Source organism: Thermobia domestica, chromosome 2, assembly GCF_964235325.1.
Source record: "Thermobia domestica chromosome 2, izTheDome1.hap1.1, whole genome shotgun sequence".
In the NCBI taxonomy this organism is placed as follows: Eukaryota; Metazoa; Arthropoda; class Insecta; order Zygentoma; family Lepismatidae; genus Thermobia; species Thermobia domestica.
The window spans coordinates 248,063,061-248,087,744 of NC_137455.1; the positions used below are offsets into that span (position 1 = coordinate 248,063,061).

Here is a 24,684-nt window from a genome sequence, read left to right on the forward strand (position 1 = left end):
TAATATCACTTGAAATTCAAGCTTATTGCAAGTATGTCAGACGTTTATCACGCTATCTGATTAGTATTCCACAATAAAATTTCTTCCACAATAAAACTTTCTTGTAATTTATTTTATTTTTGATTTTCATGTCCTATGGTTGTGGAAATCAGGCTAAGGAGATAAAAGAAGCGAGTGGTGATACTTAAATGAGTAGTGAAAGAAGAATACATAAAACCGTTGCTCAAACGGGGTTCGAACCCGCGACAGACATATCTTAGATCTCTATTTCCTACTGTTCAATCGTAGTATAAAGTTGCATTTCTCTTAGTATTTATTCCTTATATTACCTTTAGACTTGACGCATGAGAAAATGAATCATTTTAATCTAAAGGCACAATGTTCAAGTCCAACGTAAATAAACGATCTCATCTTTAAAAGATGGTTTAACACATAATAATAATTGATTAAGGAAAGTAGAAATCAATAGGTTACATATTTGAGTATTTTACGTATGTCACTTATTTACTGGGTGTCCAAGAACTACCCGTACCCCTAGGTTTGAGTATCACAAAGAACAATGTGATGTAATTTTAATTATAGTATTGGCAATACTGCCTTCAGGGTCACAGATAGAACGTTTTGGTGTCCCTGCTTTGAAGTATTCTCTGGTATCCCTGCACTCAAGGTCATGGGAAGCATTTCAGTTGTGAAATCATGGTTGATGAGGGTGGTTGCAGTCATGCATACAGCAACTGAAATGCCAAATATACAAAGAATACTTCAAGATACAAATGCAATACACACACCAATAACAGAGCATTATTCGTTACTTGGCATAAGTGCCAAATATACTTCGCAAAGCCTTGCTTATATTAAATGATAAATACCAATGAAAATTCGCCCAGGTAATAAAGAGTTATTTCTGATATGCCCGGAAGGTGATGTGCTTCCTGCTGAATAAACACACAAGTAACACGCTAAAGTGGTAGTCATTTTGTGTTGTTTCATCACCTCTTTTTTTACAGTGTGGGGTGCTGTGAACACCCCGTGAAAGTACTTAAGGGTTAAACAATCAGTAGAAAACTGTTTTGAAATAACATGTTTGATACTGCAGAGAAGCGATGACGAAAAATTATGATAAAAAATCTCCACACTATTATAGAACGACACTATGCTTTCGGAAGGTTGAAATTTCCCTGACTAGTAGCAGAAATTGTAAGAATTCAGGACAGGTATCGGAATAGCTTAAAGAACGCGAAGACCCTTCCCGGGGCTGATATTTTCTCTGATCATAATCTTGTGCTGGCCGAAGTAGATATTCAACTGAAAAATGTAGGCAGAAGAAAAGTAGGTAACAAAGTGTTGAATACTGAAAAGTTGAAAAACGAGGAAATAAGAAATCTTTTTTAAAGAAAAATTCGAAGATAAATGTTCAAACGAGGAAAGGATAGTCGCAGGTAGTAACGCACGGTGGGAACATATTAAACGTTGCTTACAGCAGGCTGCAGAAGAAGCAGTAGGTTACCGCGAACACAAAACTGCTAAGAAACCATGGGTTGCGGAGCAGATGTTGCAGAAAATGAGGGAGAGGAAGATGTGGAAACAGGTTGATACAGAAGAGGGCAGAAAGATGTACAGAAAGTTAAATAATGAATTACGAAGAGAAACAGACAAAGCGAGGGAAGAGTTTTACAAAAGAAAATGCGAGGACATAGAAGAATTAGAAAGAGTTGGGAAATATGAGGAAATGTACAAGGAGGTGAAATCTATGGAATTTCGGAGGAAACAAGGGAGTATTATGATGGCAGTAGAAAATAAGAATGGGAAGGTAGTCAGCGAGAGAAATGAGGTCATAGGAAGGTGGAAAGAATACGTTGAAGACTTATATGAGAGTAGGGATAGACCGTGTAGCCTAAATGTTGAAGTGGAAAATGAAGTAGGCGAGGATGATAAAGGATTTAGTATTCTTCGGGATGAGTTTGAAAAGGCTATATCCGAGATTAGGAATGGAAAGGCAACAGGAATAGATAACATACCAATTGAATTCATTAAAGATATAGGAGACAAGGGAAAGAAAGAATTGTGGCGACTATGCAATGAAATATATGAAACAGGAGAATGGCCAAGAGACTTTCTGAAAACGATCATGATACCGATGGTTAAGAAATCGAACCCAAAGAGATGTGAGGATTATAGAACTATTAGTCTCATATCTCATGCAGCTAAAATTCTGCTCCGAATACTGAACAGAAGGTTATATGAAAGAACAAATAAAGATGTTGAGGAAGAGCAGTTCGGGTTCAGAAGAGGCAAGGGCACAAGAGATGCTATTGGATTATTAAGGGTGATCGGTGAAAGATTTATAGAAAAAGGGAAAGAGGTGTATGTTGTATTTATTGATCTAGAAAAGGCTTTTGACCGCGTGAATTGGGAATTGTTGTTGGGAGTTCTAACAAAGATAGGGTTGGAATGGAAAGATAGAAGACTCATAAGAAACTTATACATCAACCAACAAGTAAGTGTTAGGATAGGGGAAGAACTGACGGAAGAGAGTGCAATTGGAAGGGGAGTTCGACAAGGATGCTGCCTCTCGCCAACACTATTTAATGTCTATCTAGAAGAAATAGTGAAAAAGAGCCTACATGATGATGATGGCATTTCGGTAGGAGGTAGAATGATTAGATGTATAAGATTTGCAGACGATATGGCGCTTGTTGCAGAATCTGAAAAGAAAATCAATAAAATGTTAGAAAAAATGAGAAAGGGCTTTGAAGAATATGGGATGAAAATAAATGTTAGAAAGACAAAAGCCATGGTGATTGGAACGAAGGGGTCTGTGTCAAATATAAAAGTAGGAGGGGAGAAAATAGAACAAGTGAATAGTTTTCGATACCTGGGTAGTATTCTTAGTAATGACATGAAATGCGAACGTGAAATAAAAGCAAGGATAGGAATGGCGAAAGAAGCCTTTAAAAGAAAGAAAAGTCTGTTTTGTGGGACCTTGAACAAAGAGTTGAGAAAAAGACTCATAAAATGCTTCGTGTGGAGTGTTGTACTGTATGGGGCGGAAACGTGGACCTTACGTAAAGGTGACGAAAATCGACTGGAAGCCTTCGAAATGTGGGCGTGGAGAAGAATGGAAAGAATTAGTTGGGTCGAGCGCAAAACGAATGAGAGAGTGTTAGAAATGGTAGGTGAGAAAAGAACACTTTTAGATATTATTAGGAAGAGGAAGAGAAACTGGTTGGGACATTGCCTAAGAAGAGATTGTATCATGAGGGACGTCCTAGAGGGTATGGTGGCGGGAAAGAGAGGGAGGGGGCGAAAGAGACTACAATTAATGGATGATATTAAAACAGAAAGATCATACGCGAAGACGAAAAGGTTAGCGGAGGACCGTGGAGCATGGAAGCTTCTCAGCTGCGGCAAGTGACCTGCCAATAAAGGCAGAATACCTATGATGATGATTCTCAGCGAGATTTTATGTGGTTCGGGTCCTACGTTGCGCTGTGTATCCACGTCTCATATAGCCTCACTAATGAGCTGGATGCTAAAAACTCAAATCAAATCAAACCAAATATATCACGATACTGTATCGGCTCATACTTTTGGCGAATATGTGAATAGATATGATTTATTTATACGTGTTGCAAACGTAATTAATATCATAGCTGCAAGAGAAGGGAGCCATGGATCTAGGGTGGAGACAGCAGGACGGGGCTTCAGTCCATTTTGCACTGAAGGTACCAATAAAATGAAATGTAATTTTTCACTTTAACATCAAACGATTATGCCCTTTAGCATAGGGGCGGATCCAGGGGGGCGATCGGGGCGATCGTCCCCCAGAAGAGAAGATTTTCTTCTTTTATATATATAAATAAAACTCATCCCAAAGTTTGGAGCCCTTAAAAGTAGCAGAATGACAACCCACCGTCCCCCCCCCAGAAGTCGGTCCTGGATCCGCCCCTGCTTTAGCCTAAGGGAGATGATGAGAAAGGCAAGTGAATGCTGATGGAAGAAGTGGTAGAATGAGAATCTTGGAGGAAATGGGATTACTTCGAGAAAACCTAGAGACACAATATTGTCAACCACAAACTTACTTAGCTAGGAATCAAACTAGGGGCCCTGTGCACCAGAACTACGCGCTCTACCACTGAGCAACAGTGCTCCTTGCTCTTCAAATCCGTGGTTCCATTCATGAACAATTTCCAGGCTGCTGGATTGGGCGTGGTTCTACAGCATTTCCATCCACATTGAAATGATCCCCACGAAGTCGGGACTCTACAACAATACACAACTCAATGTGGGGAATGAAGTCACATCGTGAAAGTTAGTACAGAAAAGAAGAACTGGGCGAGAATGCGGAGGAATCCTGTCGAACGTTAACTTCTCAAATGCTCCGCATCATATCGAGGAGGACAAGAGATACATACATTTGTGTGTACAACACGATGAAGTAGATACCGATCCACTGAATATATAGTTCGTATATGTATGATACCTTTATTTATACTGTGATGTTTCGGAGGGCGCACTGGGACACGGGCCTGCATCACCATCATAACCCTGACCACGAAGGTATATCATACTAAATCCTAATCTCTCCAGCTCCTCTACAACAGCTTTCTTAACGGCTTCCCCTCTTTTTGACGTAAGAATCAGAGAAAATCTTCTTTGACTATAAAATCAGTCAAATCAATATAACTCACATATATTCATTTGTAACTTATTATTAACATCAGTTGTTTCTTCACAGATAACCGAATATTTTTGGATCGATAATAGATATCTTTTGGACCATTTCAGATCTCACCAACAAAGGATATTATTTCATTTTGAATAGTTTTGCTTACCAGAGTACAGTTTTCCCCCGCTATTTGTAAATGCTCTTCTACAATTTTGTTCCCAGTATCTAACCTGAATACTAACTCGCATCTGAATGTAACTTTTTACCAACTAAAAATTTACCTCGTGTTTCTACATATATAAGAGGCCTTATCACCTCTGCGTCCTCTTAATAGTAAGTTATTCCTAGTAGAGCTACAATATGGAATTGTCTTAACAATGGTTTCAACCAACGTCTATTTGATGCTATTCTTTCCATCTTTTTTCTATTCAGTATAACTGACTGGTCTGGTATGATCTTCGAGATGGATAAGTAATAACCAGTAGTGATTCACGCCATTTCCCTCCTTGTTCCTTGAAATTCATGAGATCTTTATGACTTTCCCGAAGTTGATAGCTTTTAGCGAACAGTGTACTAATTTTTATTCGTTTTTCCGGGCGTTCGCAGCGAAATGGGAAGATGGAAACCAAACCGATTGAAACAACTCTAAAGAACATTGCGCCGAAAATTCTTTAAAATATTATTAGTTTGGTTATTTATTCACATTGGCATTTTAATATTTGGGAAAATGTATTTTGAAAGGCACTGAAAATTTCTACTAATAAAATCCATGAAGATACATGAGATTTATTTACATTACTTGGCCCACTTGCCTTTGGCAGACGCTAACCTACAATTTTATTCTGTGAAAAGTTGAGATTCAGGGGAAGGGATGAACTTTGCTATAAGTAATCTGCTAATTTGTCCATTAAAATTCCATTTTGATCGTGCCTTTTACATAGTACCTATATTTTGTCTGTTTATATAATACTAGCATCAATTCCCCGCTTCGCTGGGTTAAATTAAGAAAAAATAGTAATATGTTCCGTTAGTCAGTCACTGTTTTACTATTAGTAAAACTCTCTTTGTTATCTGTCATTTTCGATTATTTTTATATATCACCTCCCCTCCTCATGTTGCGGCACACGGCATCGGAACTATCATTGTTCATCTCAGCGACGACGGAAACTATGAATTCGATACTAACATTGGTGATTTCTATCATTTTTATATATTTTCCCCTCCACAAGTTGTTTGGCTGAAATTGGATTTAAATGGCATCAGAAGTGTCACTATTCATCTCAGAGACCTCGAAAAATACGGATTCGTCACTAATATCGGTCATTTTTGATCATTTTAAAATGCCTCTCCCCTCCTCCATCTTTAAGTTATCGTGAAAGTGAATAAACAAATAACCCCAGGCTCAAACCTCATCTATGTTGAAAATTTGATCGAGATCGGTCGGGTGGTTCAAGAATGATGAAGTGACAAAGACAGTCACTTTCATTTTTAATTTTTACATACATATCTTCCACTTTCCCTCCCCTGAGTTGCACCGTCAAAGTTAAATGACAAAAATTATCACAAGCCCGAGCGTCATCTATGTTGAATGCTTCAAGAGTTAAGTTTTATTTATTTTTATATACAAACCACTCCTAAACACTTTAGAGGCCCGAACCAAATCTATGTTGAAAATTTGATCAAGATCGCTCGGGTGGTTCAAAAGTCATTAACTTTTATTTATTTATATAGATCTCTCCCTCCCCCTAACCCTCCCTAAGTTCTACCATAAAAGTGATATGATAAGAATCACCCCAGGTGCGAAGCTCATCTACGTTGAAAATTTGGTTAAGATTGGTCGGGTGGTTTAAGTCACAAAGACAGTCACTTTTATTTTTTTAAACATATATCTCCCCCTCCCTTCCCCTTCGTTGCATCATAAAAGTAAAATGACGAAAACACCCCAGGCCCAAACCTTATCTATATTGAAAGTTTGATCGAGACCGGTAGGATGGTTCAAGAGTTGTTAAGTTTTATTTACTTTCATATGTTTCCCCTCCTCCCCCTCCCTTAAGATCTATCATCAAGCTGAAATAATGAAAAACCTCCCGGGTTCAAACCTCATCTATTTGAAAATTCGATTGAGATCGATCCGGTGGTTCAAAAGTTAGTAACTCACGAACATAATCTCTTATATATATATATATATATATATATATATATATATATATATATATATATATATATATATATATTACAATATCTTTCCTTCCTTCCCCTTCCCAACGTTTCTCCGTCAAAGTAAAATAATAAAAACATCCAAGGTACGAACCTTATCTATGTTGAAAATTTGATCGAGATTGGTCGTTTGGTTCAAAAGTTATTAAGTTTTATTTATTGTTTTATAATTCCCAAACCTCCCCCTCCCCTTAGTCCTACCGTCAAAGTGAATAAATAAAAAGACTCCCAGGTACAAACCTCATCTATGTTGAAAATTTGATCGTGATCGGTCGGTCGGTTCAAGAGATTAAGAATCACAAACATAGTCACTTTCAATTTTATAATATAGATAAAGCACACACCCACGTGTCATTTTACCCAGTCTAAACTACCATTAATGGTCATTTTATCCAGTGTATATCCAAGCGTCAACGGGGGTCCTATAGCCCCTATAGCCTCCTCCATGGATCCGCGCCTATATATTTATATACACACTGAATCAGTTTATACAGAGATATCAATTTTCTCACAATAAGAACAACTAATTAGGCCCTAAATATTTTCCTATGATAACAGAAGGTAAGGAGGTATAGTTGATATCTCTGTTTTGTTTACAACCTTTATTATAGTCAGTTAAACCAAATCTTATGGTATCCACGAAAACTTTTGGCGTTGGAAATAGGCTACCCGACACAGGATTTTTTTGGGCACTTTCTCTGAGTTGCAGAATCGAGAATCATATCTTCTTGTTGTTTTGAATGTCCGGCTTCGCTCTCTTTCAGTCTAATTGTTTTGAACTAATGGAAAATATGGGAGCAGAGGTGAAGCGTACTCTAAGGGACAGTTTGCCTGAGGCCGATCTAATAAAAATTTGGGATGATCTGTGGAACCTTGTTTCCGAAGCATGGCTGGAGATGGAGGAAGAAAAATAGATTTATCGGCATCTAATAGATTCCATCTCCAGAAGAATAGAACGTGAAATAAATGCAGAAGAGTCTTGAACACTATATTAGAGTCCCCACACCCAACTCCCAAGACAGCCCTTTCTAGGGCTACCTATACTTTTTTAAAAATATTTTTCAAAGCAACTACTCCTTGTATCATCTTTTTGTGCAATTCTCCTAATAAAGAAAAGTATTTGCTGGATTTGAACTCAAGTCCTGACGATTGGGAATCCTATGTTCTATCAGTGAGCTAACACAAACACATTTACAAACCCGTTCTGAAGAAAGACAAGTTTTAATTTCCAATGTTCGATGACAATGATGATCATACCCGTTGAAATGTTATATTAAACTTGGAACATTCCGAAATCCCGGAGTCTTGATGTAGAAAATGTTTTAACACACTTAAACAACAAATTATAATGTAAATATTTGAATTTACTTCCATTACTGAATAAGTGAAAGTGTGAATTTATGTGTTTCTTTCCTTACAACCCTGTAAAGTTTTTATGTCACGTTTTGTATTTTTGATTATGGAATTTTCGTTTTCTAGAATTGCGAGATTCCTGAATTCCAAAATTTCAATAATGCTATTTATTCGACCACCGCTGGTTCTTATATAACCCTAGGTTGGAAGTGGTTAACAATATACAATTGCGTATATTTAGTCTCTCGCATAGAGTGCGAGGAAAAATAATAATAATTTCAAAATAAGAGAACATACAGCTTTTACTTAAATTATACAATACCTAGTGTATTTTACTATGCATACTTGTGACCATGCATTAGACGAATAAGGTGCATATATAATAATATACAATTTTAGCAGTTAGTTAAATACACACCAAATGTAAATGTATCATATTTAGCGATTATAATACTATCTTTAAAAAAGTCATTTTCATGCTGTAATGAGATTATTGAGAAGTAACACCCTATGATAAATAGCTACAGACAAATACACAACACACGCTTATGTATTGCCATTACACGTTTTACTTAATTCGTATCTAACATTGAAATACAATATACTGACGTTCTATCAACACCTACCACATCTGAGATGTTATATTTTAAAGGATACTAATTAATTAAATCTTACAACACCGACAAGGTTTGGGAGATGATACCTGACACGAAGGTAAGACAAAAAGTATAGACCAACTTGGGTGCACAAACTCTTCCTTTCGGAGTTACAGGCTGCCGAAAACAGGAAAAAATATACTTTAAAGGTCGAAAACTATGGAACCTACCGTAGTCGGGTCAAGACTTCACTTATGAACTAATATCCAAATATCCAAGTTTTAGAATCGTGCGGTACTTCCGCTACAATTTTTATAGAGATAGTTGTTGAGTACCGGTACTTCAAATTATGTACCCGTAGCCAAACTCCCTCTATAAAAATTATTGAGGAAGTACCACAGGATTCTTAAACTTAGATATTTGGATAGGGCACATATTAGTTCCTAAGTGAAGTCTTGGCCCGACTACGGTAGGTTCCATAGTTTTCGAGCTATGGACCTTTACAATTCAATTTTACACGTTTCCGGCAGCCTATAACTCGGAAAGGAAGCATTTGTGCACCCAGGTTGGTTTATACTTTTTGTCTGATCTTCGTGTTAGGCGGAGATGGAGTGGGTCAGTGGGTCGGTGGGTCAAGTTTTCTGAGTGGGTCAGTGGGTCGTGGGTCAAACGTATGTGACCCACTGCGACCCACCACCCACCCTGACCCACTGCGACCCACCACCTACCATGATCCACTGTGACCCACCACCTACCATGACCCACTGCGATCCACCACCCACCATGACCCACTGAGACCCACCGACTCACTCTGACCTACCGATCCACTCTGCTCACTGCATTATAGACAGTATCTTCTAAAGACTAGTGAATTTGTCTGCGTTTTACTTTCAAGACCTCCATTTCCCTTCCTTTTCCATTTGTTTCTGTCTACTTACCTAAGGTAGGATATTAGTGCGGTTTTTGGCGGATGGCACTGCTGTTGTGTTTACATCAGTTTCTAAGTAAGCGCGTTGGAACAGGGGGGCGGAGAGCGTTAAGCAGTGTATCCAACGCTTTTCAAAAGTTGCAGTTTACATGTTGTAAGTAGCCTAATCTCTTTGCGCTTAATAAAGAACGCCATAAATTATATAGTGATTATTGAATGCAGGAATGGGTCACCATTCCTGCAGTAATGCAGATGTATTGTGGATAATGACATATGCATAGAAATTAACAATTTAAGAACAACACAGCAAGTAAGTGAGTTTCTACCGTGTATTAAGCAGATTGTATAATATTGATTACTTTTATTCGATTCCATTATGAAACAGGAGCAACCTGTTAAGAGGAATGAGATGTCAATAGCTAAAGGATTAATTTAGAGTTGATAGCTTAGATACTTCACAATACCTTGTAACTGTAAGTGTAAATCAAGTTAAGGCTCACGATGCTTGTGTTTGTTTTAAGTGTATGTTTATCGGTTGACAAATAAATTATTTTCTCGAGTTTTAGCCAAGGAAGAATTCCGATACGTTTCCACTCGAGAACTGTGAAAGTTCTCTCTGTTGGCCTATTGGCTAGCGCATCTGCCTTTGCTGTACGTGGTTCTGGGTTGAAATCGCAGTGAGAGCCCAAAAATTAATTTTACAATCCTTCATTTTCATTAAGCATCTGTCTCCTATAGCATAAAGAGCATAATCATGGGACGTTAAACTAAAGAAATTTCATTTCATTTTCTCGATGAATGTGAATCCATTGGGGGAAAGGAAGGTGAAGAAGAATTTTTCCTTCATTTTCTTTAAAGGCCTATGGAATTGCATAGCTTGCCTTTCGGGATTGATTTGTAAAATCTGATTGCAGTGCATCTTTCTTTTAGGTTTATTATCGTAATCCAGACTTTTGATAAATGTGGAATAAAAGTATTGATAAAACATCAGCGTATGGGTAATGTAAGCGTAAATATATTTGCTTCAACACATAATAAATTCACAACTTTTATTTATAAGTAGAGAAATTCACCTTGAACTCCCTCTGAATTTCTTTCAGATTCTAGGACTCAGGTGACAAAGAATTAATTCTACTAACTGTTTTCACACACAATATAATTTTGAAACTTGGGAGCCTAGTGTTATCTTTGTGTCTGTAATACATAATCATTTGTTGATTTACTTCAGAGGACTGAGTTTAGCCCTTACGCACAAATTACCTATGGTTCAAACATATCATATGTACAGTCTTGTTTAATAAACCCTGCCACACCCCCTCCTCTTTCTAAAAAGCCCTGTATTGTTATCCACATGAAATTCAAAGATAAAGGCAATCGTCTTTAAGCAGCTGTATTTTTGTTTCAAGTCTAAGTATTAAAATGTGCTACGTATGGTTGCAAGAGTTTTTTTTTTAATTTTTTTTTTTAAATACTGAACTTAGGTACCTAACATTGGCACTCATTTTCTTCTGCATGAATTGATGTAAGAAGCGGCTGCGTGATTTTCTGCCAATTGTTTCATTACCGGTATCTTTGAACAATGAGATAACAGTAGGAGAAAAATTTCGTTCTTCTCAAACTTCATACTTTGAAAAACTTATGCAAGTGGTTTTGTTATTCAAATACATATCTATTCACTCTAATCAGATTCAGAAGTAGCATTTGTTTTATAATAACATAATGCCTGTAACAGCCTGAAAATGTGTTTTGTATGTTTTATTTTTTAATACGTAATTCATTTTTATCTGAATTTCACTGGAGCTATAAGTAACCTTCAATTGCCAGGCACCCCACTTTAAACCTTACTCACTTCCCTACCGCCATCAATGTAACATTGGGTATATTTCTTTTAAATAAAGTTTTCAAAATATGGCAGAAATACTGGATTTTTTTTTAAAATTACAAAAGCATGCTAACTAATGACAGGTTACACATCAGAGAAAGTTATCTTTACCATCTCAATCAGGGGCGGATCCAAGTCTCCTTCGGAGGCGGTTAGGAGTTTGGCAGTCAAAGTTTATCAGTTTCTCTCTGACCGAACTTTTGCAGCACATCCGAAAATAATCTCAATGCAAAAGAATTTTGTTACTCAAGACACTGCTTAGACAACCGATCGGAGATCACATTGTCCAACTTGGTCGCAATTTCTAATACGCCTTATCTCAAAACTACACAATAGAACTTGCTTTAAACAATGAAAGCGCAGTTGCCAAAGTAATACTTTGATTCACAAAGATGAACTTCGAGGTTTTGTTAATAGGAGAAGTATGAATTCCTTACACTCGAATGCTACGAAGTTCTTAGTGTTTCTTTGTACAACACTGAGGTTAGTTTATTTGCAAGTTATTGCCAAATTAATATGGAGGGTGTATGTCCCTTAAAATGTTCTGGAAATAACCTGCATAACTTTTGAAACTGTGTTTGTCTTAACTTGAGCATATGCTTGAATTGGTTTATTATGAACAGGACAAAAAGAACGGTGATAGATTAATTACAAGTAATCCGGTTAGAAACACTGTTGCTTGTATTTTAGTTACTAAACCAGCCGCCCGTACTCGTTCGCTGGTTAGATAATATCTAAGTGAAAAAAGAACTTCAAGCACTTTTGGATATTGAATTTGTAATTGTAATAATAGCAATAGAACTTATACTACTACTTGACTCTTGAGGCCTGTGAGTTTTTGGGAGAGCTAACTACTGCAAAAAATACATTTTCGAATCACTGTAATATATATATATTATTATATAAAAATTTGAACGTAACTAGGTGTGCCTGATCATCACGGCCAAATTGCAAAGTCAAATGAAATGACTTTTGGTATATAGTTAGGCCTTAATAAAAACTGGGATGTTATATCGCTTTCATTATAATACATATCCTAAGGAGGTAGTGGGGATCTGAATGTTTTAGAAAAAGTTGAGTATCTCGCAAGCCGTTAAACTTACGGAGCTGAAATTCAGTGTATTAACTCTTCATTGAAAATAAACAGAATGTGTCCTAGCATTTTTTTTTCATTCTCCTTTATGGGAGGGACACTTTCTATATATGGAAAATTGGTAGTGAGTTGGTTTGTAAAAATGATCGAAAACGATCAATATTAGTTGGGAAAAAATTCAGAAACAAAAAATACTGTGCTTCGCTTCATACATACATTGCCGGCTACTATAATAAATGCTGAAGCTTATGTTTATTTTTCTCACAACTTTATGGGTTGATTGCCCTGTGCTGTAAACGCCCCATATAATAGACATAAAATTTGTGTTGTAAGCTTAATCACACGGAAATTTTAAGTTTGGACTGTACGTATAATTATATGAAAAATCGTACTTTTTCCCCGTTTATGTTGGTCTACTTATCTTGATTTGGGACTTTCAAATTTCATCCTTTTTTCCACTGAAAAGTATCGAAAATTCAACAAGGAAATAATTATACTATGATAATTTAATTGAAATTCATCGTAATTTGGCCCATGACAAACAGCAGTGTGGTAATTTAAGGGGAAGAAAAGGGGAAATTAACAGGCACCTCTAAATACTTCCTCGGAACCTCGTTTCCTTTTGCTTTCTAGGGGGGGGGGGACTTAGTAATGACATGAAACCTTCATGTGTAATTACAAAAATTAAATTTATAAACAAATAATAAATCATCAAGCTTTAATTGATCATTTATGCGCAACATTCTCTATCGAAGGCGTGGTAGATGAAGTTTCTGTTCTCCATGAGACGACATTGCCAACTGACATGGTCGATATGGAAAAGATGTATGGTGATAGAGAGATGATACTTCTTGCTGAGTGTTTCAAAACTGACCGAGAAAATTCATTATCAGACTTAAGTCTAACAAGCAGATTGTCGATGAGAAGTTGCGGAAATTTCTACGTCGGTAGAAGTATTATCAATTTCCACGACAGAGTGCGAACGAGGATTTCCTTTTATGAATTTACAGATGACTGATATTAGAAATAGACTAACGTAAGTGCTCAAACACTGTCTAACTTGTTGATCATCAATGCTAATGGCCCTCCGCTAGACAACCTCAAAGTAAAAGAACTAGTTATTTCTTGGCTGAAGGATGGACATCATTCCGCTGCGGATGATTTACACGAAAACGTTCTGGAGACGAACAGGAAAGAAACCCGATTTCAGATTGTTTTAAGGTGGCAAATTACTAGTTACGGAAAATGTATATTTATATTACTATAAGTATATATTATATAGTAATACTATAGTGGCTTATTTGTGTTATTCAACTTAACACCTAATTTTTAATAAGTCTCTTCTTTGCTTTTTATAAACTAGAAGGTTGTTTAGTTCTAACTTGTTTATTTAAATTGTTTAGTTTTGTTTAAAGATGTTGGTTCAATGTAAATTGTTAGCTGTAGAAGAAGAAGAAGCAAGATGTAGGTACTTGTTGAAACTGTGTATAGCAGCAGTGTGTGTGAGTGAGCTCGTAGCCTATAGCTGCCTCATCGTTGTATTCAATGTGCATTTTAGTTTAACTCGGGAATTGTAAGAAATATTAACAATATTATTAAACCGAATTATTAAAGAACGAACCAGCGTTTGTGTGATACAGTCCATCATAAAGATTTGGTCCTCCTACCCAGATGTTAATACGTGTTTATGTGTTTTATGTGACCTACGTGCTAGGACTTGTGTGTTAACAAGAAAGAAAAAAAAAAACTGTGTGGGCGACAATGGAAGCTTACAATTCCCGAAAGCGTGTTTTAAAAGGCAAGGTCACTCGTGCTGAAAACTGCATAAACAATATCACAGAACAGGAAGATATTAGTGTAGTTCAGGTCTACAAAAACAAAGTGAGTGAACTGTCACGTGAAACAAATGAGCTTTTGTTGCTAGCCAGTAACTTGGGCATTTATTCCGAAGTTGGGCGTCCGCTTTCATCAAGTTTTTTCGCTGTTATCTCCTTTCCACACTTTCTGCAATTTGTTATTAGGTTCATTAATCCGTGCTCTTCACAAACTTTTAAAAGATTTTGCTCGTTATCAACGTATTGCTTCACAAATGTTAAAACTGCTAGTTCATTGCCCTTGTACATTCGCCATGTTGATAACATAAATGCTCGTTTCTTTCCCACAATGCAACTGTTCGGTTACCTTGCGCCAAGTAGTTCCCTCCGCTCGCCGTATAGTCCCATGTTTATAACCCCTTATATATAACAAATAAACAGATTTTTCGAGACTCTTATATATTATCAAGCACACAAACGATCAAATTATCCATATCTTTCCTGTAAATTTTAAAAATTTCGGCGGAAACGGACGCCCAACTTTGGAATTTAACCCGTAACTTGTGTGCCGAAGAAGAAATTTATTTGGTGCAAGAAGAGCTTGCTGCTATTGAAGATAGACTTACAAAGCTTAGCGTGAAATTAGTGGAAGTGCAGGGTAAAATATCTCACACTTCTTCTAGTGATGTGAATAATCAAAAAAACACAACAGAAATTCGACTTCCAAAATTGCAGTTGCCATGCTTTAGCGGGAACTTAAATGATTGGCTTTCGTTTCGTGATTTGTTTATCGCAGCAGTGCATAATAATGAAAAATTAACGGGTGCACAAAAACTTCAGTACTTAAAAACTAGTCTGCAAGGTGAAGCAGCAACACTTATTCAATCTATACAAATAACTGACGATAACTATAAAGAAGCTTGGGACCTGTTAAATTTAAGGTATCAAAATAAACGAGAATTAGTCACGTCTATCTTGCGGCGGTTTGTAAGTCAAGGTCAAGTGCAGCAAGAATCAGCTGGCGCGTTACGTCGGTTGTTGGATACAAGTGTTGAGTGTGTGCGATCGTTATCAGTGTTGGACATAAAAGTAAACGAATGGGATCCTTTGCTTATATTTCATATAACAGAGAAGCTAGACAGTGAAACAAAAAGACAGTGGGAACTTTCATTGTCAGACAGTGAACTACCAACATTCGACCAATTGGTGAAATTCATAGATCATAGGTGTCGTGCATTAGCAAGTAGCACTTCAAATGCAAAATCAACCCCACCCAGTGAGCCAAACAAGAGTAATGAAAAATCAACAATAGCGCATCATGCTTCAGCTCAATTTTCGTGTTGCCAGTGCAAAAGCAAAAATCATCCTTTGCATAAATGTGATGACTTTCTTTCGCTGTCAGTTAACGAACGTCATTCTGTAGTGAAAAACAAAGCATTATGCTTTAATTGTTTACAATCTAATCATAAACTGTCCAGTTGCAAATCAGCATCGTGTCGTGAGTGTGGCAAACGTCATCATACTTTACTTCATTTTCCAAATAAACAGAACTCAGGTGTTTCAGTGGGGACTCATTTTTCAAGTGAAACTAATGTGCAACATGCAGTGTTATTACAAACTGCAGTAGTGATGGTGAAGGATTCATATGGTAATTTACAACCTGTGAGAGCCTTGTTAGATTCAGCCAGTGAAAAAAGCTTCGTGTCAGAAAACTGCATACAACGACTCGGTTTACAAAAACAACCGGTTCATGTACATGTTTCGGGACTGAGTTCCAGCAATGTTGCTCGGGCAAAAGGTGTTGTTAATATTGTGTTTACATCATGTTATAATGTTAAATCAGAATTTTCTATAGAAGCGTTAGTGTTGCCAAAGGTAACAGGTATGTTACCAAAACGGTATATTCATAAAAGCAAGCAGTGGTAGCATGTTAACACGTTAACATTGGGTGATATCAATAAAAATACGTAACTACTCCTGAGAAGTCCTGCTCGAGAATCGGAGTATCTACACCTGGAGTAATCTCCTCCCTCAATTTCGTATCAATAAAACAAGCCACTACTCAGGTCTAGTCTGCTCCAGATTTATGAACGTTTACTCGCGCTTCCTCTGCACGTAGCACTGAGTCGTATCAATAAAAGAAGTGATTACTAATTTCTCCCATTCATCGCGCAGTCATTTCGTTGTTTTTAACCTATGGCGTGTATCTTAAAAGCCATGAAACGGGCAAGTAGCAACGATAGCTTCAATCAAAGTGCATTTGTGGATATTCTAAAAGAGTTTCCAGTGGTACTTTCAAAGTCACAGCTACCAGAAAGTAAACGAAGGAAAGCCGAAACTTTGAAGGTAATTACAGTGAAATGCAACGAAATATCAAATACATCTACGACTGAGACACAAATTCAAAAGAGAATCTTTAATATTCGAGCGAGAATAAAACAAAAATAAAAAATAAAAAATAAAAAAAAAAAACGGGAAAGAAGAAAGTAATATTGAAACCATGGGAATGAACCTATTTGAGCTGACGGATGTTGATTGGAATCCAGAAGCGCATATCACGTGTTGTCCAAGGTCTTTGTAGATTGTTTGGCTTTAAGAACGAAATCAGACACTTGGCTCCTTTGTTTTCTTTTTAATAAAGTCCAGCCACCCACGTCATAAATCACGTCCATCTGATTGCGTTTTCCACTCCATACGTGTCCCCTTTCGCCTTGACATAAACAAAATACATTCTCATGTATACACCCTTTCTATCAACGTTGAGTTGAATTGGTTATTAGTTTAACGTCCTTTTCAGTAGTGTGCCTATATGAGACAGAACCCACTGATTAACGTGGAATCCAAACCACATGACCTCCTGCCGGGAATCGAACGCGGGTCTCCTATGCCAAAGGCATGTACGCTAACCGCTTAGCCACGAAATAGCTCTTCCTATTAGCGTATTACTCTCCAAAATACTAGGTTTCTTTAATGCCACTTATGTATAGTCAAGTGCTACGATAGCACCCGGAAATGTATATTGTTCTTGCCACTCTGCCTTTGCTGTTTGTATATTACGCACACTTCCGGAAACAATCCATTTTCAGGTAGTCATAGACAGTACTTTGAGCCACACCAGAAACCCCTGACAATCCGACCTGGAATCCTGGATCACTCACGTAACGCAAGAAAACCAAGGGCACCGATTTCTCTGTAAATGGGGCGGGGGAGGGCATTCAGATGCAGAAGGTATATATATATCAGGATTTTAAGACAAATTGCACTCTAATTATGCCAAGTATTGTATATTCATAAATACAATAGGGGGCCCACATGAGCTTTGGGGTCCCGGGGCCCCACAGGATCGGCGCCCTTGAAGAAAACCCGCATCTTTTCATCATTACGTAGTCCACCACCCCGAATTTCGGTTGATTCTCCTTTAAAAATGTTGTGCTAATCACTACATTTTCTTTCATAAACTTATAATGCTTTTTGTAATCTCCATTTCCAACATTTCTATGCAGTTTATAAGTTTTTCTACGTAGTAAAACAATCATATACTCTGCCATATTTCTCACGGAGTCACCTATTTAGCTTGCTCCACAAATTTGGAGAAGTTACTAGCATCACAGAGGAGTCTTTGATTTTTATTGATATCAAACGCGTAGTAGTTACTCGGCTCGCGAACAGAGGTGTGGTTACTTCAAAAGGGCGGGGCTTCTCCGAGGTCAGCCGAGACGACTAGTGCTCAGTTCTCTTTTTATTGATACCAATGCGAGTAACTACTTCAAAATTGGGCGTAATGAGTAACTTCTCCGTTTTATTGATATCACCCATTAGCAGATCCGAATTTTAATGTTCCTGACAGAATTGATCTGTTATTGGGTGCAGATATTTACCCTCAATTGCTATTGGCGGGTGTGTGTAGTGGTGTTAATGGTTCTCCCGTAGCAGTGAATACCAAATTAGGATGGGTGTTGTTTGGTTCTATTGGCGACGATGAAGTGCGACGTAAAGAATTCACAGCGTCAACATATCATATCCAGTGCAACAGTGAAATAATTTTGCAACAGTTTTGGGAATTGGAAGATATTCCTGCACAAAAAATAATGTCGTCAGAAGAAAAACAGTGTGAAATTTATTTCGAGAAGACCCATCAAAGAGATGAGACAGGTAGGTTTCATTTGCAATTACCGTTTCGTGACAACAGTGCAAGACTTGGTGAATCACGTGAAGTGGCAATTAAACGCCTTAAGCAAGTAGAAAGTCGTTTGAAGAAGAGGCCTAAAATGCGTCAATTATATGTAGATTTTATGCATGAATATGAGGTACTTGGACATATGGAGATTATTCCAGAGAGTGAAATACTGAAACCAAACAGTGAAGTGTGTTATTTACCTCATCACGCAGTGTTGAAAGATTCCAGTTCTACGACAAAACTGACAGTAGTTTTTGATGATAGTTGTAAAACTTCATCTAATGTATCATTGAATGATAAGTTACTTGTCGGACCCAGGTTACAGTGTGACTTAATTCCATTACTTGTGCGTTTTAGACAACATAATGTGGCATTGACGGCTGATATTGAGAAAATGTATAGACAGGTGAGAATCCAACCCGAACATAGAGACTTCCAGCGAATTGTGTGGCGTGAAAAACCTAATCTTCCGATCAAAGATTACAGGCTTGTGACGGTAACTTATGGTACAGCTTCAGCACCGTATTTAGCAGTGAAGAGTTTGCAACAATTAGCGAAATATGAAGAAGAATCATTTCCTATTGCAGCGGCTGTAGTAATGCAAGACTTTTTTGTTGATGACTTGATCAGTGGTGCCAACTCAGTTAGTGAAGCAATTCAGTTACAAGAACAACTCAGTGCATTATTGCAGAAAGGAGGTTTTGAACTGAGAAAATGGGCATCCAACAGTCCCAACGTTTTGGACTCCGTACCTTCTCATTTGAAGCAAGCGACAAGTAGTTTAGACTTTGATGGTAGTAATTCAGTGAAAACGTTAGGAATTCAGTGGTATCCATCAAATGATGTATTTTCGTATAATGTCAATCTTGTGTCAGTTAAGTCAGTTGTAACTAAGCGTAACATTTTATCAGAAAGTGCAAAGGTGTTCGATCCATTAGGTTTGATTTCTCCAACTACTATTATTGCGAAAATATTATTGCAAGAAATTTGGAAACTAAATTTAGAATGGGACAGTCCAGTTCCTGAATGGATTTTGAGAAAATGGAGGAATTACTACTCAGAGCTTTCTTTATTGAAAAACATCAAAATCAACAGGTGTATCAGTATCACTCAAGCTACGAAAAGAGAGTTAATAGGATTCTGTGATTCTTCCGAAAAGGCCTATTGTGGAGTGGTGTATATGAGGTCTGTATCTCAAGACGGTCAAGTGAGTGTGAGCATTGTTATGGGAAAAACGAAGGTTGCTCCAACCAAACAAGTGTCCTTGCCCCGATTAGAGCTCTGTGGTGCCTTGCTATTAGCTAAAATGATGAATCTCATATTAAATTCATTACGTTTGGAAGTGCATGATGTAATTGCCTATTCTGACTCTACTGTTGTGTTATCGTGGCTGAATTCGGATTCAAGCAGATGGAAAGTGTTTGTCGCGATTCGTGTAGCAAAGGTTCAAACTCTTTTGCCATCAGTGAAGTGGCTCAAAGTGGATTCAAAGAATAATCCAGCAGACTGTGGTTCTCGAGGTTTATTACCTTTTGCCTTACTTGCACATCACTTATGGTTCTCAGGTCCAGAGTGGCTCAAAAACCCCATTCTTCCAGAGTGTAATGAATATACAGTGGATTCAAAGTTAGTCAACCAAGAGGAAAGAAAACATATAGTTTGTATGCATGTTCATGTTGATACCTCCATTACCGACAATTGTTCATCGTTGGTGAAACTTGAGCGAATTGTTGCATATTGTAAGCGCTTTAGTAATAATTGTCGTGTGTCGCAAGGAAACAAGCACACAGGTCCACTTACAGTAACAGAACTTTTCCATTTACATATTGTTTCAATTTTTATAGTTCTTTCAAATATTACCAATTCATCTTTGTGTGTATCTTGAACTAGATCGTTCAAGGGTGGGGGCTATGTTTAGTTCTAACTTGTTTATTTAAATTGTTTAGTTTTGTTTAAAGATGTTGGTTCAATGTAAATTGTTAGCTGTAGAAGAAGAAGAAGCAAGGTGTAGGTACTTGTTGAAACTGTGTATAGCAGCAGTGTGTGTGAGTGAGCTCGTAGCCTATAGCTGCCTCATCGTTGTGTTCAATGTGCATTTTAGTTTAACTCGGGAATTGTAAGAAATATTAACAATATTATTAAACCGAATTATTAAAGAACGAACCAGCGTTTGTGTGATACAGTCCATCAAAGGTAAACTACTTTGAATAAATATTGATAATAATTGCAATTATGCATATTTGTAACTTAAATTTAACGTTTTGTTTTAGTGATTACACAGATTACAATTATGAGCATACTTTGTAGAGATACTTTCACAGAGGGTACCCAAGCACTTTAATGCACTATGAAAAACTGATTTTTCAAGTCTTTTGTGAGAAAAATACTGTGAACTAAGAAATCATAACCTTTTTCATATTGTATAGGGTTATTTTCCTGCGAATAGAAGCAGTGTTGGGTAAGTTACTTGTAAAAGTGTAACGCGTTACAAGTTACTTTACTTTCTCTTAAAATGTAGGCTAACGCGTTAGTAACGCGTTACTTGCCCCAAAAAGTAACTGCTACTTTACTTCGAAAGTAACGCGTTACTAACGCGTTACTTTTAGGTCCGAAACTTTAAATGTGTGAAAAAAATTATAACTTCAATTTACCGTACTACTATTACTACCTCTATTATTATTATTATTATTATTATTATTATTATTATTATTATTATTATTATTATTATTATTATTATTATTATTATTATTATTATTATTATTGCACGTTCTGAATCGCTTTATGTAAATGCAAGGACAATTTTTTACTTGATATATGAACATTTTCATATAATATAACATTGATAAAATGCCATACTGCGTTACTCGTAGGGATGGGCACAAGAGAGTTCGAGCGAGTTTTCTTTGAAACTACGAGTCAAGGACATTGTTAACGGTCAAATATCTTCAAAACTGCTCGGCCCGGGTTTAGAATTGTCAACGAGTCGAGCAGCTCGGCTCACAGCTCATTCACTATCGGCCCGAGCCGAGAAGTGAGCCGAGCCAACAGCTCACCCAACCGACTCGGCTACAGCCCTCGGCGCAGTTGAGCTGAACCAAGCAAATGTTTCATCCCTACCAAGCCAGCTCGAGCCGATGCTTCACCCCAATCGAGCCGGCTCGAGCCATCTTCTCAGTTGAGCCGAGCCGAGCTGAGCTTGTTATAAAAATCTCTTGTGGTCTCGCTATCAAGACGAGATGAGATGCGAGCAGTATCACTTCTCGTGAGCAACACTAAAAGTATTCCATATTACTGTTTAGCTTACATTTATCATGGCTTTCGCTTTCCAGTGTAATCAGACCATAAGACGAGTTAAAATGAACGAGCCATTTATCAAACTCGGCTGGACTTGAAATTCGACGCGAAAAACTAAAAATGGTTGCTTATTATTAGTCTGCTAAACTAATTATATAATAATAACAATCTTATGTAAAATTAAAAATACAGAATATAGAGAAACATTACCCTACAACTAATAAAATGAGAACACATGAACTGGGAGTGAATCAAAACTTGCCAGTAACTCTAAAATCGATAATGCTTTTTAAAGCTAGTTTAAAACTCTATAATCAACGGGACTCTAGGATAAGCAAACTGATTTGAAAGAACTCCAATATTACATATCATCAGCAAACTATTTTCTAGTAATAAAGTAGACCACAGAACACAGATAATCAGAACACAGTTTATTCACATTAACCCCTTACTGTGTATCGTTAATTATGGCACCCTAGTTGTTGATAAATATTTTCCGCCGGGGCACTTCAGACACTACTTTTAAATTCTGTCCACCATCATCTTCAGCTTTTAAGAAAAAAGTATTCTTTCAAATGTTCGAAGGGTAAACTATTTTCGTTCTCCATCTTTATAAAAGCAACGCCAATCAAAGTAAAATAGACTACCGGTATCATTGCACTCCTAGTTCACTCACTGAATGTATTGATTTGAAGCTGTTAAAATCTACGACAAAACCTTCCAGGTGCTTGCAATCAGTACACGTGATTTCCCTAAGGCTGTCCTCATATTCCAAAAACAATAAGTGGCACTACGAACTTATCTGTTTCTCTGTGTGTCGGTGACTGTCGGTCACTGACATACGTAGTTCATGCTCGATTGTTTCATGCTGAGAAATTCACTTACAGGAAAGAAACATTTGTTTCCGAAAAAAATATACCTATATTGCAGTTACTCATCCGAAATGTAACGCGAAAAAAGTAACGCAAAGTAGGTTCGTTACTTAAAAATTTGTAACGCGTTACAGTTACATTTACTTTGGAAAAAATGTAACGCGTTACTAGGAAACGTTACTTAAAAAGTAACGCGTTACTTGCGTTACGTTACTTCCCAAGACTGAATAGAAGTTTCTTTTGGAATGTGTTGAGAAATTAACACTTGCAAGAATACTCTCCTAGTACAAGTATATTTTAGGCACAAACTAATCTCCCCCCCACCTCGAAGTGCTTCAATTTCCACATTGACAAACACTTTGCCATTTTATATCGTAAAGGTCAGATCCACCGTTATTTTAACAGAGTGGTGTTTGAGGGATTGACCGTAGAAATTAATTCACACTCCGTAGAATTTCACAGCCTTGTTTTATTACAAGTGTAAACTCTTTAGTCAGTAGAAAAGAGGTCGTGGATGATGTGTCAGAGTTGACGATGGATTTTGGTGAGTCAGAGTAGGTCACAGTGGATGAGAGTGGTTCATAGTGGGTGGTGGGTCAGAGTAGGTCACGGTGGGTGGTGGGTCAGAGTGGGTCATGGTAGGTGGTGGGTCAATGTGGGTCATAGTGGGTCACAATGGGTGGTGGGTCATGGTGGGTCGTGGGTCAGAGTGGGTCATGGTGGGCGGTGGGTCAGTGGGTCGTGGGTCAAGTTTTCGTTGACCCACGCCAACTCTGGTGTTATTAATCGCCTCCCAGACGTTATCGATGTTGTTTCGAAGCACCCTGTATATATATATATATATATAGGGGAAGGTGGGCAGGAACGGGGAAACGAGGTGGAATGGGGTTGCCCTCGTATTACCCCGCAGCCTTGAGGAAGCGGCAGGAAATTAAATGTCGACTCACTATTGGTGCGTGGAGCAAGCAGCGTCGGTGTTGGAGACACGTGTGGCACGTACGAATCGTTTTAGTGTTGTCGCTCTGGTTTTCGATGCCTATTACAATATCAACAGAAACAAAGGTCAAGGTAAATTAAATAAGAATGCACAGAATAATGAAGTCGTAATTACAGTTTCAGAGTATCATAGTTAGTGTATGTTTTAATGACTATAGTATGTAATCTTTTCCGTTCAGTTACCGTTGAAACCATATGATACTCCAACATGTGTATCGGGGCGGAACGGGGTAGACTCGGAATGGTCTACTGATTTTACATTGCCATTAACAGAAGAAACCCAGACTGGCGAGGGAAGTCTAAAAATTGTTCCAGTAAGTTGCTCCCATGCAGCAGGACCTTCGAAGTTATCTACAGAACCACATCTCCCAGATGTGAACACGGTTTCAGTAAGTAGATCTCCTGGCTAACCGATACCAGGAACTTCCACGTTACTACACTAACAGATATTCCGGACTTTACAACATTTTTACACATGCCACCGAAGGATATTTTACCTTTTCCCAAAGTTAAGATTATTGGCAGGAGACTGACCAGAAGACGAGGAAAAACAGCAATATTGACATCATCGCCGTATAAAGCAGCATTGGGAACAAGAGCCAAGGAAAGTGAAGCGAAAGATGGAAGGAAGAAGAGGAAGCAGCAGAGCAAGAAGAAGCTGGCGAAAAGGACGCACTTGAGTATATAGGACAGCTGACAGTAGCAACAAGAAAGATAACAATTGGGCATTAGGTCATCAGAGGACGCTGTATGCCTTTATTATGCTAGGTGGTATTCCCAATCCAACGAGGTA

The 24,684-nt window shown here is 37.6% G+C and overlaps 1 protein-coding gene across 1 annotated transcript; it reads left to right on the plus strand.

Moving 5' to 3' along the window:
* Window positions 1-14,499: 14,499 nt before the first annotated feature.
* On the plus strand, window positions 14,500-24,301 carry LOC145679386 (uncharacterized). The gene is made up of 4 exons (XM_081749969.1): window positions 14,500-14,665; window positions 15,127-16,434; window positions 18,372-20,530; window positions 24,071-24,301. Exons 1-4 carry the CDS (start codon window positions 14,500-14,502, stop codon window positions 24,299-24,301), a joined length of 3,864 nt encoding a protein of 1,287 aa, XP_081606095.1.
* The last annotated feature ends 383 nt before the right edge of the window (window positions 24,302-24,684 follow it).

What these genes read in the sequence shown, in the direction of transcription:
- LOC145679386 (XM_081749969.1), top strand. Translation starts at nt 14,500, where the DNA reads ATGGAAGCTTACAATTCCCGAAAGCGTGTTTTAAAAGGCAAGGTCACT. An exon ending in TGAGCTTTTGTTGCTAGCCA is followed by an intron (nt 14,666 to 15,126) that starts GTAACTTGGGCA and finishes TGTGTGCCGAAG; the next exon opens with AAGAAATTTATTTGGTGCAA. An exon ending in AGCACACAGGTCCACTTACA is followed by an intron (nt 20,531 to 24,070) that starts GTAACAGAACTT and finishes TTTTCCGTTCAG; the next exon opens with TTACCGTTGAAACCATATGA.